General features: G+C 41.2%; 1 protein-coding gene across 5 annotated transcripts in view; it reads right to left on the reverse strand.

Annotated features, from left to right (window-relative positions):
- CD109 (CD109 molecule) overlaps positions 1-22,387 on the reverse strand; it is a 142,574-nt gene that overhangs the window by 107,006 nt on the left and 13,181 nt on the right. Inside the window, exons 1-2 of one of the 5 annotated variants that reach the window (XM_067702767.1) lie at positions 6,479-6,605; positions 4,389-4,561 (exon numbers count right to left, since the gene is read on the reverse strand). The exons of 2 other annotated variants lie outside the window; for them this stretch is intronic. Coding sequence is in view for 1 of the 3 variants with exons in the window: in XM_067702764.1 (XP_067558865.1) it covers positions 4,389-4,561; positions 5,866-5,939 (247 nt within the window). In the remaining 2 variants the exon portion in view is untranslated. Of the gene's footprint in view, positions 1-4,388; positions 4,562-5,865; positions 6,159-6,478; positions 6,606-22,387 lie in introns of those variants that run through there. 2 more of the 5 variants (XM_067702764.1, XM_067702765.1) reach the window with 2 other exon arrangements.

The raw sequence follows: 22,387 nt of genomic DNA on the forward strand, positions 1-22,387 counted from the left end.
TTCTTCAGCTAATATTTCCAATTATAAAATACTGACTTCCCATCCTTACTGAATCGAGATAGAAAATAAAGCACCCCATAGTCAATGAGAGAGAGCTAAAAAGACAATAAAAACAAAGAAGAATGTTTCATTCTTAAAGAATAGAAGGTAAACACCCCATTAGCTCTCCCAGATTTTAGGGCAAGAAGAAAAGGCAAGTTATTAAAGGATACAGACATACACATAGAGTTCACCTCACCCAGACCCTTCAGTGGAAAGATGGAAGCAGGCTCGACGCCATAAATAAATAAGAAGAGCCTCCAGGCCAGGAGACGCCCTGCCTTGCACCCAAGTTTGCAGCTGAGATTTTCTGTTTAGGTTTTTTTCTTTTGTTCTTTTTGCCAGGGGTGGGGGGGAGAAATTTTATTTTTTTATATTATATTGAAATGCAAATCAAAACTACAATGAGGTATCACCTCACAGCAGTCAGAATGGCCATCATCAAAAAATATATTGAAGTATTGTTGATTAACAATGTTGTGTTAGTTTCAGGTGTACAGCCAAGTGACCCAGTTATACATATACAGGTATCTATTCTTTTTCAAATTCTTTCCCCACTTAAGTTATTACAGAATGTTGAGCAGAGTTCCCTGTGCTATCAAAAAGTCTACAAGCGATAAATGATGGAGAGGGTGTGGAGAAAAGGAAACCTTCCTGCACTGTTGGTGGGAATGTAAATTGGTGCAGCCACTATGGAGAACAGTATGGTGGTTCCTTAGGTTTTTATCTTATATCAGGTATATGTGAAACCAGCGACAAAGAATTCATCAGTGGAGGAAAGGGGTGTATTCTTTATTATTTGAAGTACATTTCATTCAGGAAAAACAATGAAAGTTTACAAAAGAACATTTCAAATTGTAAAAAGAGATCGGGAAATAAAGCAGAAACTATGGTTTCCAGGATATCAGAAATGATTCAATTCCTTCACACGCTTTAAAAGATGAGAAGAGGGCTTCCCTGGTGGCGCAGTAGTTGAGAGTCCGCCTGCCGATGCAGGGGACATGGGTTCGTGCCCCGGTCCGGGAAGATCCCACATGCCGCGGAGCGGCTGGGCCCGTGAGCCATGGCCACTGAGCCTGCGCGTCCGGAGCCTGTGCTCCGCAGTGGGAGAGGCCCGCGTACCGCAAAAAAAAAAAAAAGATGAGAAGATAGCTCTCATTTATGACCTGTGAATTCCAATGTTCTTCACTTTTTTTCTTGATTTGGCATGGAACTCCAGGGCACCATCACAGTGAAGGAAGAGGTAAACGCCAGGAAGCTAAGAAATAAGGGGACAGACTCATTCTCCAACCAACAGACAATCTGACTTGATTTCAAACGCCAATAGATGCTCCATCTTCTCTGGTAATTACTACCTGCTGAATTTTATCAATTACATTTACTTAACTAACTCTTCTGTCCAACAGAAGATAAGATTAGGAACCTAGTTCTATTCACCATAGAGGATGATGAGAGTGGTGTTCGTAACAATGACAAGTACACTTCAATATCTGAATGTCACCACTAAAAACGCATTAATATACCCTTAAGGAACTCCTCAAAGTTTATTAGAAACACTTTTTCTCAAGGGCTATTGTTCACCCAAAAATAAATAAATAAAAATTAATTGATCCCCAATAAATATAAAATTAATATATTTAAACATGAATAAACTAACTGTCATGCTACTGGCCTCAAGGATGGGAATGTAAACAAAATTTTTCCCACATCTGCCAAACAAATAAATGAACTTTTCCTTGAGGACAAGCCATACTTTTCTGCCTTTATTAAGGAAGGTATACGCTGCAATTCTAATGCTTTAGCTATTACTATTTCTGACACAAATTAAGCTAGAAATGCATTCTGGTTATGGTGAAACACCGCCCTGCCCCAGGAATTTCTAAGAACAGCAGGACTGCTAGAAACAGCCACTCAGAAACAATCCCCCTCCTTACCCAGCTCTGCTAGCAGGCAGACCTTTATTAAAACCAATCTTTCCTTGGTAGGACCTCTTGGAGTCCATCATAAGAAAATGATGAAATAATCAGACCTAAAATGTATTTCTTTGCTTGTGTTTATGTGGCAAGGAAAAAGTGAATCCTAGGAAGAATCCAGACCCCACTAATTTAGAAAGTCCTCCTTTATCTACATATTGTTACACCTGGAGAAATCAGATAAAGCAAAGGATGTAAGGACAGGGAGGGAGAAATGTCTTGGTCCTTAAGTCCTAACTTTACAGGAAGCATCTGCTCTGAGAACAATGACCCACAGCCCCTGATAACAAAGTTAACATTCTCCTTTGAAAGAGGGAGAAGGGTTGCAATGGTATTTTCAATGAAACTGTAGGTCAACTGCGTCCAAAACAGCCCCTGAAAGTAGTGCATTTTCTCTCTTTCTTTTTCAAAGATCCATTAAGCTCCCAGGATAGTGTCGTCCGACCCACTTCAGCCTTACCCAAAAGCATGACGAACTTTCCTCCCAAAGGAAAAATCTAAGAATAAAGTTTAAAACCACGCCACAGTAACAAGCACCTCAGTGTTCGTACTATTTGCAGAAAAAAAGAAACAAGACTGACGAAGGAGACTGCAGAAAAGACAACAAAGGAGAAATTCTAGAATAAGCACACGCAAATGTCCGAGCAAAGCCCAAGTATTTATCAAGATCATCCTTGTTATTCTGGACCTTTGCATTGTAGTAAAACTGTCACACTAGTAGAGCCAAAATGATAATTCTTAATGAATAAATAATGAATGTGGAACTACCTTAAGTATGGTCTGCTGTGACTTAGTATTTCAATATTTTCTTTAGCCATTATCACAAGACAAAGATTCATTCATTTTCAGAATAAATAGTTCAATAATAAAAGTAAGAGATCTGCCCCCATGTAAAAAGGAAATGATGCTTCCTGCATCTTCTTCAATAGTATTCCTATTTACAATATTAACAGCTACTGTTCATTGAGTGCCTAATAGGTACTAGATACTGATTTTAACTTTATAACTGCCCTGGGAAGTACATTATCCCCGTTTTATAGATGAGGAAATTGAAGCTCAGAGCATTTAAGTAACCTGCCCAAGATCACACAGCTAGTGCTAAGACTCAGTCTCAGATCTTAAGCGCTAACTGCATTGCTTCTCCAGGGAAACAAGGCCTCCCGCTTTCCTGACACTACTCCTGTGAAAGACAAAGTGGCCTGGCCCCTGCACACATCACCTCTTCCTGACTCCAAACTTACCCACCCAGTCAGTCAACTTCCCAACGGAGAAAGAACCTCGGATGTAGATAAACTTTGATTTTATCTCATTTCATGATGGTGTTAATTTCTCTATGCTGGTAAAGGATAAACATTTATATAATGAGCTACTGTGGAATCTCATCCACCCTTCATTTTGTGCCCTTAAATGATTCTTTTAAAGGATAACTCAACATTATAGGAAGTTATGCCTCAATTGCTGGCCTCTGACTAAACATCTAAACATGCTTCTAGTTAACAGTGTTTACAGTTGGGTGGTAGGATTACAGGTAGGATTTTGGTTTTTTCCCTTTACTTCCAGTATTTGCCAGGTTGCTCGCACTGAGTATACATTACTCTTTCAATTAGAAAAAATTAAATGTTCATTTTAATGTGAAAGAAAGTTTACCTATTTAACTATTTACCCCCCAAATTATTCTGCCCTTAGTATTGAAAAAGAAGACATTCACTGACCCAATTTAATCCTGGGCCTGGTTAGAACCCAAATTTAAAACAAGATATGTGGGTTCTTTTACAAATGGCTCCGACTTCTTTTACATTGTTTTTCTTTTTTTTCCTGTAACTTAAAAAACTAAAAAATATTCCATAAAACTAGATTTTAACTTCTTCTTTTCCTACCCACAGGCCTACTGAGTAAAATCCTCTGCGTCCAATAAATATGGTCATACCTGGTTTGCATAAACCATACGTAAATATGGTTTTGTGCCAGCCTGTTAACTACGCCCATTTCCTCTTCTGGGCACACACTGTCCTACGTGCCCAGCCTCCTGTGCAGCTAAACGTGGCCATCAGAGGAGGGAGGAATGATATGAGCCACGTCCAGGCCTGGCCCATAAAGACCTCCCACAGGAGACACTCCACGCTCTTCCCCTTCAGATTGGAAGCCACGTACTGGTGACGACAGAGCCACGAAGGGGAAGGAACCTGGGCCTCACAATCTCTACCTGGAAGAGCATCCCAGGAACATCATTTTGGACTCCACATGAGTAAGAAATAAAAGGGTATTGTGTAAGCCACTGAAAATGGGGGGCTTCTCCACTACATCACATAGCACGTGGCTTTATTAACATACTCCAATTATTACTGCAGATGAGTTAAGACTCTGCTGTTATCTTACCTTTTTCAAAGACTCCTTCTGCTTCCAGGACAGAGACGGCAAGGTTCGCGGCTATCTTGACCAGCTCCGCCTTCACAGTGACCTGTGAGGGGCTGTGTTCCAGAAGCTCCACCCCAATGGTCACATTTCCCCCAGGTCTGATGATCCCAGGGGCTGTCACCAGAAACTTGGGCCTAAAGAGTTCCCAACAACAAGGGAAAAACAAAGTTTCTTACCCTCACATCTCCATTCTTTTGAGATCCTCAAATTTCATAGGCTCCCTATACTGTGCCAGTTGCAACTGTTCCAATTAATATTGCCTCACTGCTCCATTTAGCAACTGCACTGAAATGCTATTGAAACAACAATAATCCCCATAAATCCATTTTTATCCAGTTTTATTGAGATATAATTGATTTGACTTTCATGCATCATGAGATGATTATCACAATAAGTTTAGTGAACATTCAACATCTCATATAGATCCAAAATTAAAGAAATAGAAAAAATACATATTTTTCCTTGTGGTCAGAACTCTAAGGATTTACTCTCTTCATAACTTTCATATATAACATACAGCAGTGTTCATTATATTTATCATGTTTTATTGATACATTCCCATAAATCAATTTTAATGCGGTAATCCATGCACTGTTAGAGGACCGGCCTGTGTTATTATTTCCATTTTATAAACCACAAATAGCACAGGATGGCTTACACTGGGACACGCAGAAGTTATTGGCAAAGTATCAATACTAGCCTCTAAACTTCTCCTTTACAGAAGACATCATCCCAGCGTAATTTTTTGTTCTTGGCTTAAAGACACACACACACATACACACACACACACACACACACACACACGGATTTTGCTTGTTTCTTATTGAAACCTTTATGTTTGGGCATCTACCCAAGAAAACATCATCTAATCAACACCACTGATTAAAATATACCATCTGAAATTAAACTATCAGTGCTGACATTTCCAGGTAGAGCAGAGCATAAAAATCGCTGAAACAGCACTTTCCCTGCCCAAGCTAGGGATTAGGGCTCAAGGGCAAAAACCTCTGGGGGGAAGCGAGGGAGTGCTTTCCACTACCTAGGTGTCTCACTCGTTATCTTCCCACGATGTCTGCACCTAAACCCATACTTCAGCTTCCTCGGTCACACCTTGTCATTGCCAAAGTTGAGGCATCTTGTTTAGAAAAAATATATATATATATGTCTTTAAAAGAAGAAGGCACATTATTTGGGAGCTAAAAGTTGAGAAGAACGCAGAGGCAACGTGGACTAAAAATAAAATGCTGTCTTTAGAAAGCAGTTACGGCCAGAGGCGCTTAAACAACCTCGCGGGTGGAGAGAGCAACTGTCCCGCGAAGAACCGAGGGGAAGCGATGCATGATCAAATCTCCAGGCCGGGGTCCGGCTGGGGATCGCCGCCGCCCCGCGCCCGCCGCCCCGCGCCCGCCGCCCCGCGCCCGCCGTCCCGCGCTCCTACCGGGGGGCGGCGGCCAACGCCGCGCTCCACACGCAGAAGAGGCGGGCGGCGGTCCCGAGCCGCGGGCCCCGCATCTCGGCGGCGTCTGCCCGGCGACCGCGGGCTCCGGAGGAAATTCGCGGGCAGCGCGGGGTGTGGCCTTCCACCTCCTCCCGGATCTCCCCGACTCCAGGCTTAGCAGTTTGCACTGGGCGCGCCTGCGAGCGGAGCGAGGGCTCTACATTGAGCCGGGACGCGGCGGCTCCACCCCTCCCGCCGCATCGCAATGGCGCTGCTCGGCGCCCCGGGCCGCACCGCAAACCCCGGGCGGCAGCCCTGCTGCCCTGGCCACCCGGCTCCTCGGGCTGTTTATGCTAGCGCTGTACCGCCCGTGCCCGGGGTGCATGAACAGGCCCATCCTTGTACGGAGACGTTCATAGCAACCTTGTGAGGTGGAAAAAAATCAGTCATTGTCGTCCAGACGATGAGTCAGAATTTTAGAGAAACGGCAAACACGCACACACACACGCCAAACAGGGGTGTATTTTCTGGTAGTTGTTCAATATATACGAATGAATAGGCACAAGAGAAAAACTTCTTTCCCTTGAAACAAAAACTCACGTATATCGTTTACCTCTCCAGGAAAAATGTGGTTTCTCCGTTTAAAAAAAGAAAAGGAATGGGCTTCCCTGGTGGCGCAGTGGTTGAGAGTCTGCCTGCCGATGCAGGGGACACGGGTTCGTGCTCCGGTCCGGGAAGAGCCCACGTGCCGCGGAGCGGCTAGGCCCGTGAGCCACGGCCACTGAGCCTACGCGTCCGGAGCCTGTGCTCCGCAACGGGAGAAGCCGCAACAGTGAGAGGCCCGCGTACCGTAAAAAAAAAAAAAAAGAAGAAGAGGAAGAAAATTCTGGCACATGCGGAAGTTAGGTGTTGCTCCTCAGAACTCTGAGAAACAACTGTCGGGGGAGATGCTTTATACTGTGGGCTATCGCTAAGCACTTCGGCTACAGAAGATATTCATTAGCACTGTGAAGCCTGGAGCAATTTGTGTAAACACGTTAGAATTCGGGTGGCTCTCCTATCCTTAGGAAGACCAGTGGCCCAGGGTGCCCAGCAGTTGCTGAGCTCCAGCTCCGCTCCAGCTCCTGCGTCCTGGCTTGTCTGTAGCTCCTTCCCCACTGCTTGGTGCTGTCACCATGTTCAGATGACTCAGGTTTCACCATGGCTACACCATAAAAGCAGGGAACTGCCAGCAACTGTTGGAAAACAGGCACATTCAGTCCCTAACAACTTAAAGTTTCTAATTCATGGAGAAAAGTTTTGGATGGTCACATTTTAATACGGGACAAAATGCAAAAAGAAAAGAGGTCAGCCAAGGGTGTCTCCTCACAAAGCTATGTGCTAAATAAGGGGGAAAGTAGCACCTAGACCAACTGTGGTTTTGGAGTCCAGGAACTCGCTTTCCTCCCTTTCCTGTTCCACCCTTTTTCACCCTGCTGAACAGCTAGCAGACGTCCCTATGTCCTCCTGTCTCCTCCGCACTCCTATCTTTAGTGGCCGACTTCCTGTGCAGGCAGGGCTTGCGTAAAGTGAAAAGGGTCCAAGTGGGTCTTTGGGTACACATCCTGTGTCCCTGACACAGCTGTTACTGCCTGTCTGGTCTCCTCACCTCTGTTGTTCAGGGTCAAGTGTGGGCTCTGTCAAAGTCTAAATCAGTGCTTCTCCAACTCTAATGTGTATGAGAATCACAGTGAAGTGCAGATGCTGATTCAGCAGGTCCGGGATAGGGACTGAAATTCTGCCTCATTTCAACATACTGTGGGCCACAGAGGGTCTACAGGTAAACTCTCTCTTTGATGAGAAAAGGAAGTTGGAAACCTGGAGAAAATTCTTTCCAAGCTTCACTTCGTAAGATGGATCAATAAATTCAGGTTTATTCTAGAGGCAGGAAAATGCAAAAAGCACTCCAAAAGATTAGTTGATAATGTTGCATTCCAAGAAGTCTTCTAGAAAGGTTTAGAACCACCTAGTTGTTTCGTAAAATGACATCTGTGCAGATTTTAAATTGATGCAGCCTCCCTGTTTATGCCTTCCTTCTCGCAATACACAAGAAAAACTTAACCATGTAGATTTGCACAGAGATGAGGCACAGAGTAGCCACTCAGTAAAACTGCTTAAAAGGATTAATAAAAAAATCTTCTGGGCTTCCCTGGTGGCGCAGTGGTTCAGAGTCTGCCTGCCGATGCAGGGGACACGGGTTCGTGCCCCCGTCCGGGAGGATCCCACATGCCGCGGAGCGGCTGGGCCCGTGAGCCATGGCCGCTGAGCCTGCGCGTCCGGAGTCTGTGCTCCACAACGGGAGAGACCACAACAGTGAGAGGCCCGTGTACCGCAAAAAAAAAAAAAAAAAAAAAAACTTCTTCCTAGATTTTTTTTTTTAAGTAAGAAAAACTTAAAGTTGTCTGATAGTAACAATAAGAGATGGGGTTACATAAATTATGGTATGCCTATGCAACAGAATACTGTGAAGCAATTTAAAATTATGTTCTTGAATTGGAGACTTTATTATTTTGTTTGTTTTGGAGACTATTTAATTATCTAAAGATAAATATTCCTGATGCTGTTGGGGGGAGTCTTTTATAAAACAGAATTTAAATGATTCCATTTTTATAAAAATAAATTGTGTTTCTGTATACATATACATCATAGATATATGCATTGAAGGAAAACTGGAAGGGTATTCAGCAAAATGTTATCAGTATGCAGGTAATTACCTGGATTTGCCAAGTTTTCTACAATGAACATATATATAATAATTTTTCTTTTAAAAAGAAAACAATAGAAATGATATTGTTTTAGCAAGTAGTCTTTAAGGGAGCATCTTAGAAACTCTTTGGAATAAAATTCATGAGTTTTGATACAAAAAAATTATATATGTTCCCCCTATGAAAACTGAATGGCCTTTGGCATAAGAACCCTACACTGTTCCCGTGTCCCTTCTGGACATGTCTTAGGGTGTGGTTCATTGAGAAAAGAGGAATCTATAGGAGATAGATCCTATGCGATTGTGGGAGCAGCCATTGACTCTGCACCTAGCGTTGAGTCTAAGTCACTCTAAGACAGCCAGGGCAGAAAAGCTACGTGTGGACCAGAACAAGGAAGCATGAGGGCAAGAGACATGGAACCCATGTCTCTATTAACACCTCCAACTCGGACGTCATGGGCAACCTGCAGGAGAAGCCGGCTGCATATGCGCTTAGCCCAGCATTCAGAAAAGCTCAAGGAGGAGATCCCCTGAGAACTGGAGGGGCTACGAGACCCACTGCCGCCCCACACCCACAAGTCAACTAACACAGCAGCAGAAATCTGGGCTAGTGGCCAACGCCTAGAGCCCTGCACTGACCTTCAGAGAGTGAAAAATATGACTTCGGTTTCACTGCTGGCTTCCAAATTCATATAAAGTATCTCTTATGGCCAACACTAACTCATAACTATACAGGGAGGGGAGTTCTAGGAAATTTAGCTTCATCTTAGATAAGTCGGCACAGTACAAAGCTACCAAAGTCCATGCGTCATCAACTAGGCCTCTGTATATACCCCTTTTAACCATACTCAACGTCAACAAAAAACAGAAAAATCATGCTTTCCCCAACATGAGGCAATTATCCCTCATCTAACGGAAAACAAACTTACCCAGTCTGCAAAAGAGTATATAAAATCCCTCAAGTATCTTTGAACGTTATTCGTGCCTCTTTTCCACCCTCTGTTCTCAGATCAGTGAGGCTGGTTTTGGGAGAAGCATTGAGAGAAACATTACTTGCTGATTTAGAGCACAGTCCGTATCCTCAAGTCTGTTGTTTGATTTTTTACACATTCAAACTGTATAAAATTTCAGAAATATTATGTATGAAATGAACATCTACTTAAATTTATCATCTATTTGACACCTATTTAGACAGAGTCCTGCACAGAACACCAGAATCTTTTTTACCCGGAACAGAGGAGGAAACCCCTGTCCACTGGAAGACAAGGAATGATACTGAAATTAACTAGGAATAATAATAACAAGGCTTGTCCTTAACTTTCTGTATGAGTGTCCAAAATTTAAAATTAGAATTCTCTGTCCAACCAAATTATCAAACAAGAATGACAATAGAATTAAAATGTTTTCAGAAATGGAATGGCTCAGAAACTTTGCCTTCAACAAACCCTTTTTAGGAAGTTACTTTTGGAGGACGTATTTAGCAAACAAATGAAATAATCCAAGAAAAAGGAAGACATGAGATTCAGGAAAAAGTATATATAACCCCAGAGAGCAATGAAGACAGAAGTTCCAACAGGAAGAATTCCAGGAATAAGGCCTCAAGGGGAAAAAAGGACCTTAGTAGAAAAGATAAATGTAATGGAAAACTGGGGGAGAAAATTGAGACTATGGTAATATAAAATTGTGTAATGAAGGGAAGGAAATTTAGAAACTCTAGAGAAAAGAAAAATAAATAGATAAAAAAAGGGACTTCCTTGGTGGTGCAGTGGTTAAGAATCCGCCTGCCAATGCAGGGGACATGGGTTCGAGGTCTGGTCCGGGAAGATCCCACATGCTGCAGGGCAACTGAGCCCATGCGTCACAACTACTGAGCCTGGGCTCTAGAGCCCGCAAGCCACAACTACTGAGCCTGCGCTCTAGAGCCCGTGACCCACAGCTACTGAGCTCGTGCGCCACAACTACTGAAGCCCGTGCGCCTAGAGCCCGTGCTACACAACAAGAGAAGCCACCGCAATGAGAAGCCCACGCACCACAACGAAGAGTAGCCCCCGCTCGCCACAACTAGAAAAAGCCTGCGGACAGCAACGAAGACCCAACGCAGCCAACAGTAAATAAATGAACAAATATTTTTTTAAAATAGATAAAAATGGAAGTGTAACCATAATTCATTAGTTGGCTCTGTAGTGAACAATAATTATATAATGTTGACGTAAGCATGGTTTACTTATTTATAACTGATAGAATCAATCTCGTTAAAGGGAAAGTATTCAACTCTATCCTGTCTTTCCTACATGAACTGTATCACTGGTAAGCAAATAGTAGGTACGGGGAAAGTTCTCTTTTTGGAAGTTTTCCAGCTAGTAAAATGTAAAATAAATGTTAGAATCAGAATAGCACCACATCACAACCCTTGGTGAATTAATAGATCTAGACCAGTGCTGTCCAATAGAACTTTCTGTAAGGATGGAAGTGTTCCATATCCACCCTGATACAGTAGCCATGGGCAACATGAGGCTGTTGAGTACTGGACATGTGGTCAGTACATCCAAGACACTGAATTTGTTATTATTTCATTTGAATTAACTTAAATTTAAATAGCAACATGTGACTACCATATTGGATTATGCAGACCGAAACAATGATCATAAAGGACTGCTAGGAAACATACAGATACTCTAAGTCTCCTTAGAGAAGAACCCAGAACCACCTAAAAGACTGAACCTGAATCTGATTCAAATTTGCAAGGAGGGCCTCCCTGGTGGCGCAGTGGTTGAGAGCCCGCCTGCCGATGCAGGGGACACGGGTTTGTGCCCCGGTCTGGGAAGATCCCACATGCCGCGGAGCGCGTCCGGAGCCTGTGCTCCGCAACAGGAGAGGCCACAACAGTGAGAGGCCCACATACTGCAAAATAAAAAATTAAAAAAATAAAAAAATTTGCAAGGAAATACAGTATAGGAAAAAAAATAAAAGGACAAAAAAATTGCAAGGAAATTAATAAATGCATATTAAATACCACAGGGATGTATTAGCAAAATCTAGACTGTGGAATACTTTATCAAACAATCAAATTTCTTCAACAACTAAATTGCAAGGAAAAATAAAGAGAATTGAAAGAAACTACAGGTATTTTTTCTTTAAATTGGGTTATAATTGCTTTACAATGTTGTGTTAGTTTCTGCTGTACAACGAAGTGAATCAGCTATATGTACACATATATCCCCTCACTCTTGGACCTCCGTCCCACCACACCCCCCACCCCACCCATCTAGGTCATCACAGAGGACCAAGCTGAGCTCCCTGTGCTATACAGCTGGTCCCCACTAGATACCAATTTTACACATGGAAGTGTATATGTGTCAATCCTGATCTCCCAATTCATCCCAACCTCCCTTCAACCCCTGTATCTACACATCCATTTTCTACATCTCCATCTCTATTCCTGCCTTGCAAAAAGGTTCATCTCCACCATTTTTCTAGATTTCACATATATGCGTTAATATATGATATTTGTTTTCTTCTTTCTGACCTACTTCACTATGTATGAGAGACTCTGGGTCCACCCACATTTCTACAAATAACCCAATTTCTTTCCTTTTTATGGCTGAGTAATATTCCATTGTACATATGTGCCACATCTTCTTTATCCATTCATCTGTCGATGGACATTGAGGTCATTTCCATAACCTGGCTGTTGTAAATAGAGCTGCAATGAACATTGTAGTACATGTGTCTTTTTGAATTATGGTTTTCTCAGGGTATATGCCCACTAGTGGGATTGCTGGGTCATATGGTTGTTCTATTTTTAGTTTTTTAAGGAGACTCCATACTGTTCTCCACAGTGGCTGTATCAGTTTACATTCCCACAAACAGTGCAAGAGTGTTCCCTTAGCCCCACACCCTCTCCAGCTTTATTGTTTCTAGATTTTGTGATAATGGCCATTCTGACCAGTGTGAAATGATACCTCATTGTAGTTTTGATATGCATTTCTCCAATAATTAGTGATGTTGAGCATCTTTTCATGTGCCTCTTGACCATATGTATGTCTTCTTTGGAGAAATGTCTATTTAGGTCTTCTGCCCATTTTTGGGTTGGGTTGTTTGTTTTTTGGATATTGGGCTACCTGAGCTGCTTGTATATTTTAGAGATTAATCCTTTGTCAGTTGCTTTGCTTTGTCAGTTTGCAAATATTTTCTCCCTTTCCGAGGGTTTTCTTTTCATCTTGTTTATGGTTTCCTTTGCTGTGCAAAAGCTTTTAAGTTTCATTAGATCCCATTTGTTTATTTTTGTTTTTATTTCCATTACTCTAGGAGGTGGGTCAAAAAGGATCTTGCTGAAATTTATGTCATAGTGTGTTCTGCCTGTGTTTTCCTCTAAGAGTTTTATACTGTCTAGCCTTACATTTAGGTCTTTAATCCATTTTGAGTTTATTTTTTGTGTATGGTGTAAGGGAGTGTTCTAATTTCATTCTTTTACACGTAGCTATACAGTTTTCCCAGCACCACTTATTGAAGAGACAGTCTTTTCTCCATTTTATATTCTTGCCTCCTTTTTCATAGATTAGATGACCATAGATGTGTGGGTTTATCTCTGGGCTTTCTATCCTGTTCCGTTGATCTATATTTCTGTGTTAGTGCCGGTACCATACAATCTTGATTACTGTAGCTTTGTAGTACAGTATGAAGTCTGGGAGCCAGATTCCTCCAGCTCCATTTTTTCTTTCTCAAGATTGCTTTTGCTATTTGGGCTATTTTGTGTTTCCATACAAATTATAAAATTTTTGTTCTAATTCTGTGAAAAATGGCATTGGTAATTTGATAGGGATTGCGTTGAATCTGTAGATTGCTTTGGGTAGTATAATCATTTTCACAATATTTATTCTTCCAATCCAACAACACAGTATATCTCTCCATCTGATTGTGTCATCTTTGATTTCTTTCATGAGTGTTTTATAATTTTCTGAGTACAGGTCTTTTGCCTCCTTAAGTAGGTTTATTCCTAGGTATTTTATTCTTTTTGTTGCAATTGTAAATGGTGTTTCCTTAATTTCTGTTTCTGATCTTTTGTTGTTAGTGTATAGGAATGCAAGAGATTTCTGTGCATTAATTTTGAATCCTGCAACTTTACCAGATTCATAGATTAGCTCTAGTAGTTTTCTGGTGGCATCTTTAAGATTTTCTACAAATAGTATCATGTCATCAGCAAACAGTTATGGTTTTACTTCTTCTTTTCCAATTTGTATTCCTTTTATTTCTTTTTCTTCTCTGCTTGCCGTGGCTAGGACTTCCAGAGCTATGTTGAATAATAGTGGAGAGAATGGACATCCTTGTCTAGTTCCTGATCTTAGAGGAAATGCGTTCAGTTTTTCACCATTGAAAATGATGTTAGCTGTTGGTCTGTCATATAAGGCCTTTATTTTGTTGAGGTAGGTTCCTTCTATGCCCACTTTCTGGAGAGGTTTTATCATAAATGGGTGTTGACTTTTGTCAAACTCTTTTTCTGCATCTTTTCAGATGATCATATGGATTTTATTCTTTAGTTTGTTAATATGGTGAATCACATTGATTGACTTGTGTATATACTGGGATAAATCCCACTTGATCATGGTGTATGATCCTTTTAATATGTTGTTGGATTCTGTTTGCTAGTATTTTGTTGAGGATTTTTGCATCTATATTTATCAATGATATTGGTCTGTAATTTTCTTTTGGGGGGATATCTTTGTCTGGTTTTGGTATCAGGGTGATGGTGGCCTCATAGAACAAGTTTGGGAGTGTTCCTCGATCTGCAGTTTTTTGGAAGAGTTTGAGAAGGGTAGGTGTTAGCATTCCTCTAAATGTTTGATAGAATTTGCCTGTGAAGCCATCTGGTCCTGGACTTTTGTTTGTTGGAAGATTTTTAATTACAGTTTCAATTTCATTATTTGTGGTTTGTCTGTTCATATTTTCTATTTCTTCCTGGTTCAATTTGCCCATTTCTTCCAGGTTGTCCATTTTATTGGCATATATTTGTTTGTAGTAGTCTCTTATGATCCTTTGTATTTCTGTGGTGATGGTTGTAATTTCTCCTTTTTCATTTCTAATTTTATTGATTTGAATCCTCTCCATTTTTTCTTGATGAATCTGGCTAAAGGTTTATCAATTTTCTTTATCTTCTCAAAGAACTAACTTTTAATTGTATTGATCTTTGCTATTGTTTTCTTCATTTCTATTTCATTTATTTCTGTTCTGATCTTTATGACTTCTTTTCTTCCACTAACTTTGGGTTTCCATTGTTGTTCTTCTTCTTTCTCTAGTTGCTTTAGGTATAATGTTAGATTGTTTAAGATTTTTCTTGTTTCTTGAGGTGAGATTGAATTGCTATAAACTTCCCTCTTAGAACTGCTTTTGCTGTGTCTCATAGGTTTTGGGTTGTTGTGTTTTCACTGTCATTTGTTTCTATGTATTTCTTTATTTCCTGTTTGATTTCTTGAGTGATTTCTTGGTTATTTAGTAGTGCACTGTTTAGCATCCATGTGTTTGTGTTTTTTACAGTTTTTTTTCCTGTAATGGATTTCTAATCTCATAGTGTTGTTGTTGGAAAAGTTGCTTGATATGATTTCAATTTTCTTAAATTTTCCAAGGCTTGATTTGTGACCCAGGATGTGATCTATCCAGGAGAATGTTCCATGTGCACTTGAGAAAAAAAGTGTATTCTGCTGCTTTCAGGTGGAATGTCCTATAAATATCAATTAAGTCTACCTGGTCTATTGTGTCATTTAAAGCTTGTGTTTCCATATTTATTTTCTGTCTGGATGATCTGTCCATTGGTGTAAGTGGGATGTTAAAGTCCCCCACTATTATTGTATTACTGTCAATTTCCCCTTTTATGGCTGTTAGCATTTGCCTTATGTATTGAGGTGCTCCCATATTGGGTGCATAAATATTTATAATTGTTATTTCTTCTTCTTGGATTGATCCCTTGATCATTATGCAGTGTTCTTCCTTGTCTCTTGTGACATTCTTTATTTTAAAGTCTGTTTTATCTGATATGACTATTGCTACTCCAGATTTCTTATGATTTCCATTTGCATGGAACATCTTTTTCCACCCCCTCACTTTCAGTCTGTATGTGTCCCTAGGTCTGAAGTGGGTCTCTTGTAGACAGCATATATACAGGTCCTGTTTTTGTATCCATTCAGCCAGTCTGTGTCTTTTGGTTGGAGCATTTAATCCATTTACATTCAAGTTGATTATCAATATGTATGTTCCTGTTACCATTGTCTTAATTGTTTTGGGTTTGTTTTGTGGGTCTTTTTCTTCTCTCGTGTTTCCCACTGAGAGAAGTTCCTTTAGCATTTGTTGTAATGCTGGTTTGTGGTGCTGAATTCTCATATCTTTTGCTTGTCTGTAAAGCTTTTGATTTCTCCGTCAAATCTGAATGAGATCCTTGCTGGGTATAGTAATCCTGGTGGTAGGATTTTCCCTTTCATCATTTTAAATATATCCTACCACTCCCTTCTAGCCTGCAGAGTTTTGCTGAAAAATCAGCTGATAACCTTATGGGGATTCCGCTGTGTGTTATTTTTTGCTTTTCCCTTGCTGCTTTTAATATTTTTTCTTTGAATTTAATTTTTGTTAGTTTGGTTAATATGTGTCTCAGCATGTTTCTCCTTGGGTTTATCCCGTATGGGACTTTCTGTGCTTCCTGGACTTGGGTGGCTATTGCCTTTCCCATGTTAGACAAGTTTTCGACCATAATCTCTTCAAATGTTTTCTCAGACCCTTTTTGTTTCTCTTCTTCCTCTGGGACCCCTATAATTTGAATGTTGGCTCATTTAATGTTGTCCCAGAGGTCTCTGACACAGTCCTCATTTATTTTCATTCCTTTTTCTTTATTCTGTTCCACGGCAGTGAATTCCACCATTCTGTCTTCCAGGTCACTTATCCGTTCTTCTGCCTTAGTTATTCTGCTACTGATTCCTTCTACTGTATTTTTCATTTCAGTTATTGTGTTGTTCATCACTGGTTGTTTGTTCTTTAGTTCTTCTGGGTCTTTGTTAAACATTTCTTGTATTTTCTCAATCTGTGCCTCCATTTGATTTCCGAGATTTTTGATCATCTTTACTATCATTACTCTGAATTCTTTTTCTGGTAGGTTGCATAGTTCCTCTTCATTTATTTAGTCCTTTTGGTTTTTACCTTGCTCCTTCATCTCTACCATATATTTTGTCATCTAATTTTTTTTGATGGGTGGAGTTGTGTTCCTGTCTCACTGCTTGTTTGGCCGAAGGCGTCCAGCACTAGAATTTGCAGGCAGTTGGGTGGAGTCGGGTCTTGATGCAGAGACGAGGAGAGCTCACACATTAATATTCCCTGGGGCCTGAAGTTCTCTGCTAGTCCAGTGGCTTGGACTAGGCGTTCCCACCACAGGAGCTCAGGCCTCATCCCCAGCCTTTCTTTCTTTTCCTTTGTGCTTAGTGTAGTTTCACTTGTTCACAGGGTACTGCGTGCAGAGGCCTTGACTCCGGCACTTGAGACCAGAGTTCCTGGTGAGACATGGCTATACCAACACTGCAGCGGGGGGACCGTGTCTGAAACCAAAGGTTTAAAGAGACTTAAAAGACAACAATTAGTAGCAATGTATGAATATATTTGGCTCCTGATCCAAACAGAACGCTGGATTGTTCCATTTCTAAACAGTTGAAATTGTGCATACTGATTGGGTGTTTGATGATATTAAAGAATTTTTATTAATTCTTTAGGCTGGAGTTATACTTTCTGAAAGGGTTTTTATCTTTTAGACATACATACTGAAATAATTGTGGGTGAAATTTATGATGTCTGGGATTTGCTTCAAAACAATACAGGAGGGGTTTCCCTTGTGGTGCAGTGGTTGGGAGCCCCCCTGCCGATGCAGGGGACACGGGTTCGTGCCCTGGTCTGGGAAGATCCCACATGCTGCGGAGCGGCTGGGCCCGTGAGCCATGGCCGTTAAGCCTGCGCGTCCAGAGCCTGTGCTCCACAACGGGAGAGGCCACAGCAGTGAGAGGCCCGCGTACCGCAAAAAAAAAAATAATAATACAGGAACCAATTCAGACCCATTAGGATAGCTATTATCAAATAAATAAATAAATAAACCACAGAAAATAATAAGCATTAGAAAGGGTGTGGAGAAATTGAAACTCTTGTGTATTGCTGGTAGGAATGTTAAATGGTGCAGCCATGGTGAAAAGCTGCATGGCAGTTCCTCAAAAAATTAAACATAGAATTACCATATGATTCAGCAATTCCACTTTTGGGTACACACCCAAAACAACTGAAAGCAGGGACTCAAACATGTATTTGTACACCCTTGTTCGTAGAAACCTTATTCATAATAGCCGAAAGGGGGACGCCATGTAAGTGTTCCTTGATGAATTAATGGATGGACAAAATGTGACATATTTGTACAACTGGGATATTATTCAGAAAGGAAATTCTGACATGTGCTGCAACATGTTTGAACCTTGGCAGCATTATGCTAAGTGGAATAAACAAGTCACAACAGGACAAATATTGTGTGATTCCATTTATCTGAGGTACCCAGAGTAGTCAAATTCATAGAGATAGAAAGTACATTTTACTGGTGGTTGCCAGGGGCTGGGGAGAGCGGGGCATGGAGATTGATTGTTTAATGGGTAGGGAGTTTCAGTTTGAGAAGATTCAAAATTTCTAGAGATGGATGGTGGTGATGGTTACACAACAGTATGAAAGTATTTAATGCCACAGGACTGTACACTTAAAAGTGGTTAAAGTGGCAAATTTTATGTTATGTATATTTTACTATAAATAATAATAAAATTCAACACCCATTTATGATAAAAACTCTCCACAGAGTGGGCTTAGAGGGAACCTACCTCAACATAATAAAGGCCATATACAGCAAACATCATTCTCAATGCTGAAAAACTGAAAGCATTTCCTCTAAGATCAGGAACAAGACAAGGATGTCCACTCTCACCGCTATTATTCAACATAGTTTTGGAAGTCCTAGCCACGGCAATCAGAGAAGAAAATGAAATAAAAGGAATACAAATTGGAAAAGAAGAAGTAAAACCGTAACTGTTTGCTGATGACTTGATACTACACGTAGAAAATCTTAAAGGTGCCACCAGAAAACTACTAGAACTAATCTATGAATTTGGTAAGGTTTCAGGATACCCTTCAAGTTTTCCTTCAGGATACAAAATTAATGCACAGAAATCTCTTGCATTCCTATACACTAACAACAAAAGATCAGAAAGAGAAATTAAGGAAACAATCCCATTTACCATCGCAACAAAAAGAATAAAATACCTAGGAATAAACCTACCTTTGGAGGCAAAAGACCTGTACTCAGAAAACTATAAAATACTGGTGAAAGAAATCAAAGATGACATAAACAGTTAGAGAGATATACCATGCTCCTGGATTGGAAGAATCAATATTATGGAAATGAGGTATCACCTCACACTGGTCAGAATAGCCATCATCAAAAAATCTAGAAACAATAAATGCTGGAGAGAGTGTAAAGAAAAGGGAACCCTCTCACACTGTTGGTGGGAATGTAAGTTGATACAGCCACTGTGGAGAACAGTATGCTGTTACCTTAAAAAACCTAAAATAGAGCTACCATATGACCCAGCAATCCCACTACTGGGCATATACCCTGAGAAAACCATAATTCAAAAAGATACATGTACCACAATGTTCATTGCAGCACTGTTTACAATAACCAGGACATGGAAGCAACCTAAATGTCCATCGACAGATGAATGGATAAAGAAGATGTGGCACATATATACAATGGAATATTACTCAGCCATAAAGAGGAACGAAATTGAGTCATGTGTAATGAGGTGGATGGACCTAGAGTCTGTCATACAGAGTGAAGTAAGTCAGAAAGAGAAAAACAAATATCGTATGTTAACACATATATGGAATCTAAAAGAACTGTACTGATGAACCTAGTGACAGGGCAGGAATAAGACGCAGACGTAGAGGACAGACTTGAGGACACAGGGGAGGAAGGGGAAGCTGGGACAAAGTGAGAGAGTAGCATTAACATATACACACTCCCAAATGTGAAATGGTTGGCTAGTGGGGCAGCTGCTGCATAGCACAGGGAGATCAGCTCGGTGCTTTGTGACCACCTAGAGGGGTGGGATAGGGAGGGTGGGAGGGAGGCTCAAGAGGGAGAGGATATGGGGATATATGTATGCATATAGCTGATTCACTTTGTTGTACAGCGGAAACTAACACAACATTGTAAAGCAATTATACTCCAATAAAGATGTGAAAAAAATGTTTAAATAATAAATTGCATTATCTAATGCATTACTGACGGTATAAAAAATACAATTAAGTTTTGTATGTTGATCTTGGATTCACCAACACTGCAAAAACTCTTACTAGTTCCAAGAGTTTTCTGGAGAATCTCTTGAATTTTCTATTAAAATTTGTTCCCCCTACACCTGAAACTAACACAACGTGGTAAATCAACTATATTTCAATAAAACAAAGTATTTTTAAGTTGGCCCTCCATATCTGCAAGTTCTGCACCCACATATTCAACAAACCACAGATTGAAAATACTGGAAAAAAATCTTCCAGAAAGTTCCAAAATACAAAACATGAATTTGCCAGGAACTGGCAACTACTGAATAGGAAGTACCTTGTATTTACAGCTATGTACATAATATTTACATTGTATTGGGTATTGTAAGTAACCTAGAAGTGATTTAATGTATATAAGGGCGGATGTACATAGGTTATATGCAAATACTATGCCATTTTATATAAGGACATCCCCAGATTTTGATATGGGGGTGCCTGGAACCAATCCCCAATGGAACTGAGGGACAATTATAATTAGTTTCCATCAAGCAACCACAGGGACATGAAAAAGTAGAGTTTAACTGACTTGATGGTGACAGCATCAGAGCCTTGAAACAGGTTTAGAATAGTATTGGCAAGAAGTTCAGGTGCTAGTAGTAGAGCCTAATCAGTAACGTGGTGATAGGACTAACAAGGCAGAGCTGGAATTCTGAGCAAGGATACAAGCTGGAACACCCCAGGGGACGTGCTAGCACTAGAGCCACATGTAGGGTCTGAAAATGGAGCTGAGGTGGAGTGGGGAAGGTAGCACGGGGTCTGGAGTAACTCAGGCATCAGAGGCAGTAACTGAACCAGACAAAAACATCACTCCCGTGGAGGTCATGTAATGCAGACAGGTTTGAGCAAAAACTAGATTTTGTCAAATCTGAAGAAACATGGGGACAAAGTTGCTTTGTTTTGGTTGAGACACTGAGCGCCAGTAGGCACTACCACTTCAGAGCAGGAAAGAGTACAGTGAGAGAGAAAAGACCTGGATCCCCACCAGCGATGGAGCCCTGAAAGCCAATTTAGACTGAAACTTTTTGACTTCTCATAACCACTGAAAAAGGAGGTAATTTTGTCAAGTTATGTCTCTCCAGGAACTGTAGTTAATAAACCCTTCTTTTTGTAAATTCCCATCATCACTTCTGGGTTCTTTGGTGTTTTTTGTTGTTGTTTGTTTATAAATTTATTTATTTATTTTGACAGCGTTGGGTCTTCGTTGCTGCGCGCGGGCTTTCTCTAGTTGCAGCGAGCGGGGGCTACTCTTCGTTGCGGTGCGCGGGCTTCTCACTGCGGTGGCTTCTCTTTGTTGCGGAGCACGGGCTCTAGGCGTGCGGGCTTCAGTAGTTGTGGCGCGTGGGCTCAGTAGTTGTGGCTCACGGGCTCTAGAGCACAGGCTCAGTAGTTGTGTCACATGGGCTTAGTTGCTCCGTGGCATGTGGGATCTTCCCGGACCAGGGCTCGAACCCTTGTCCCCTGCATTGGCAGGCAGATTCTTAACCACTGCACCACCAAGGAAGTCCTCTTTGGTGTTTTTTGTTTTTGTTTTTGTTTTGTTTTGTTTTTTGCGGTACGCGGGCCCCTCACTGTTGTGGCCTCTCCCGTTGTGGAGCACAGGCTCTGGACGCGCAGGCTCAGCGGCCATGGCTCACGGGCCCAGCCGCTCCGCGGCATGTGGGATCTTCCCGGACCGGGGCACGAACCCGTGTCCCCTGCATCGGCAGGCGGACTCTGAACCACTGCGCCACCAAGGAAGCCCTCTTTGGTGTTTTTTAAATTTTCTTTACAGGACTCAAAATTTTAGAGCGTGACCCCTCTGAGTTCTAGATGTCTATTTAAGAGGGCCCTAGGGTCACATCACGATAGTATGGAAATAACTCTTTTACCTGGAATAGGATGCTTAGTCTTTTGTGTTTGAAGGCCTAAAAGCAGAAATGAGGAGGAATGGTAATTGGGGTGATAGGTCCATAAGGCGACAGAGGCTCGAATTCATCCAGCTTGCATTCTGAATCCAGGAAAAGCCTACTTGCCCCTCTGGCCAGAGAAGAAGCCAGACAGACATTGAGTACTGTCCAGTTTCCCAGGGCGATGTCATTCTGCATCAGCCTGCCACCTAATGGTCATAACAATTGATGCAACGTGTTACTGGTATCACCACATGATCTGAATAGTATGACCTCATCTTTTTCTGTGCCTCAGACTAAATGCTTTCTGGGTCAAACCGAGGAGGCGAGGAAAGTAAACGTTCCTGTTACAAAGTGACAATGGCAAAAAAATTACTGATAAAAATTCTTATGCGAAGATAAGAAATGTAATTCTTATATTTGTTATAATTAGGAGTGTACCTAAGACAAGTGTTTCAATGTCACTTGCTTAAACTTCATAGAAATGGGCCATCAAAAG

Source organism: Pseudorca crassidens, chromosome 13 (genome assembly GCF_039906515.1).
Source record: "Pseudorca crassidens isolate mPseCra1 chromosome 13, mPseCra1.hap1, whole genome shotgun sequence".
In the NCBI taxonomy this organism is placed as follows: domain Eukaryota; kingdom Metazoa; phylum Chordata; class Mammalia; order Artiodactyla; family Delphinidae; genus Pseudorca; species Pseudorca crassidens.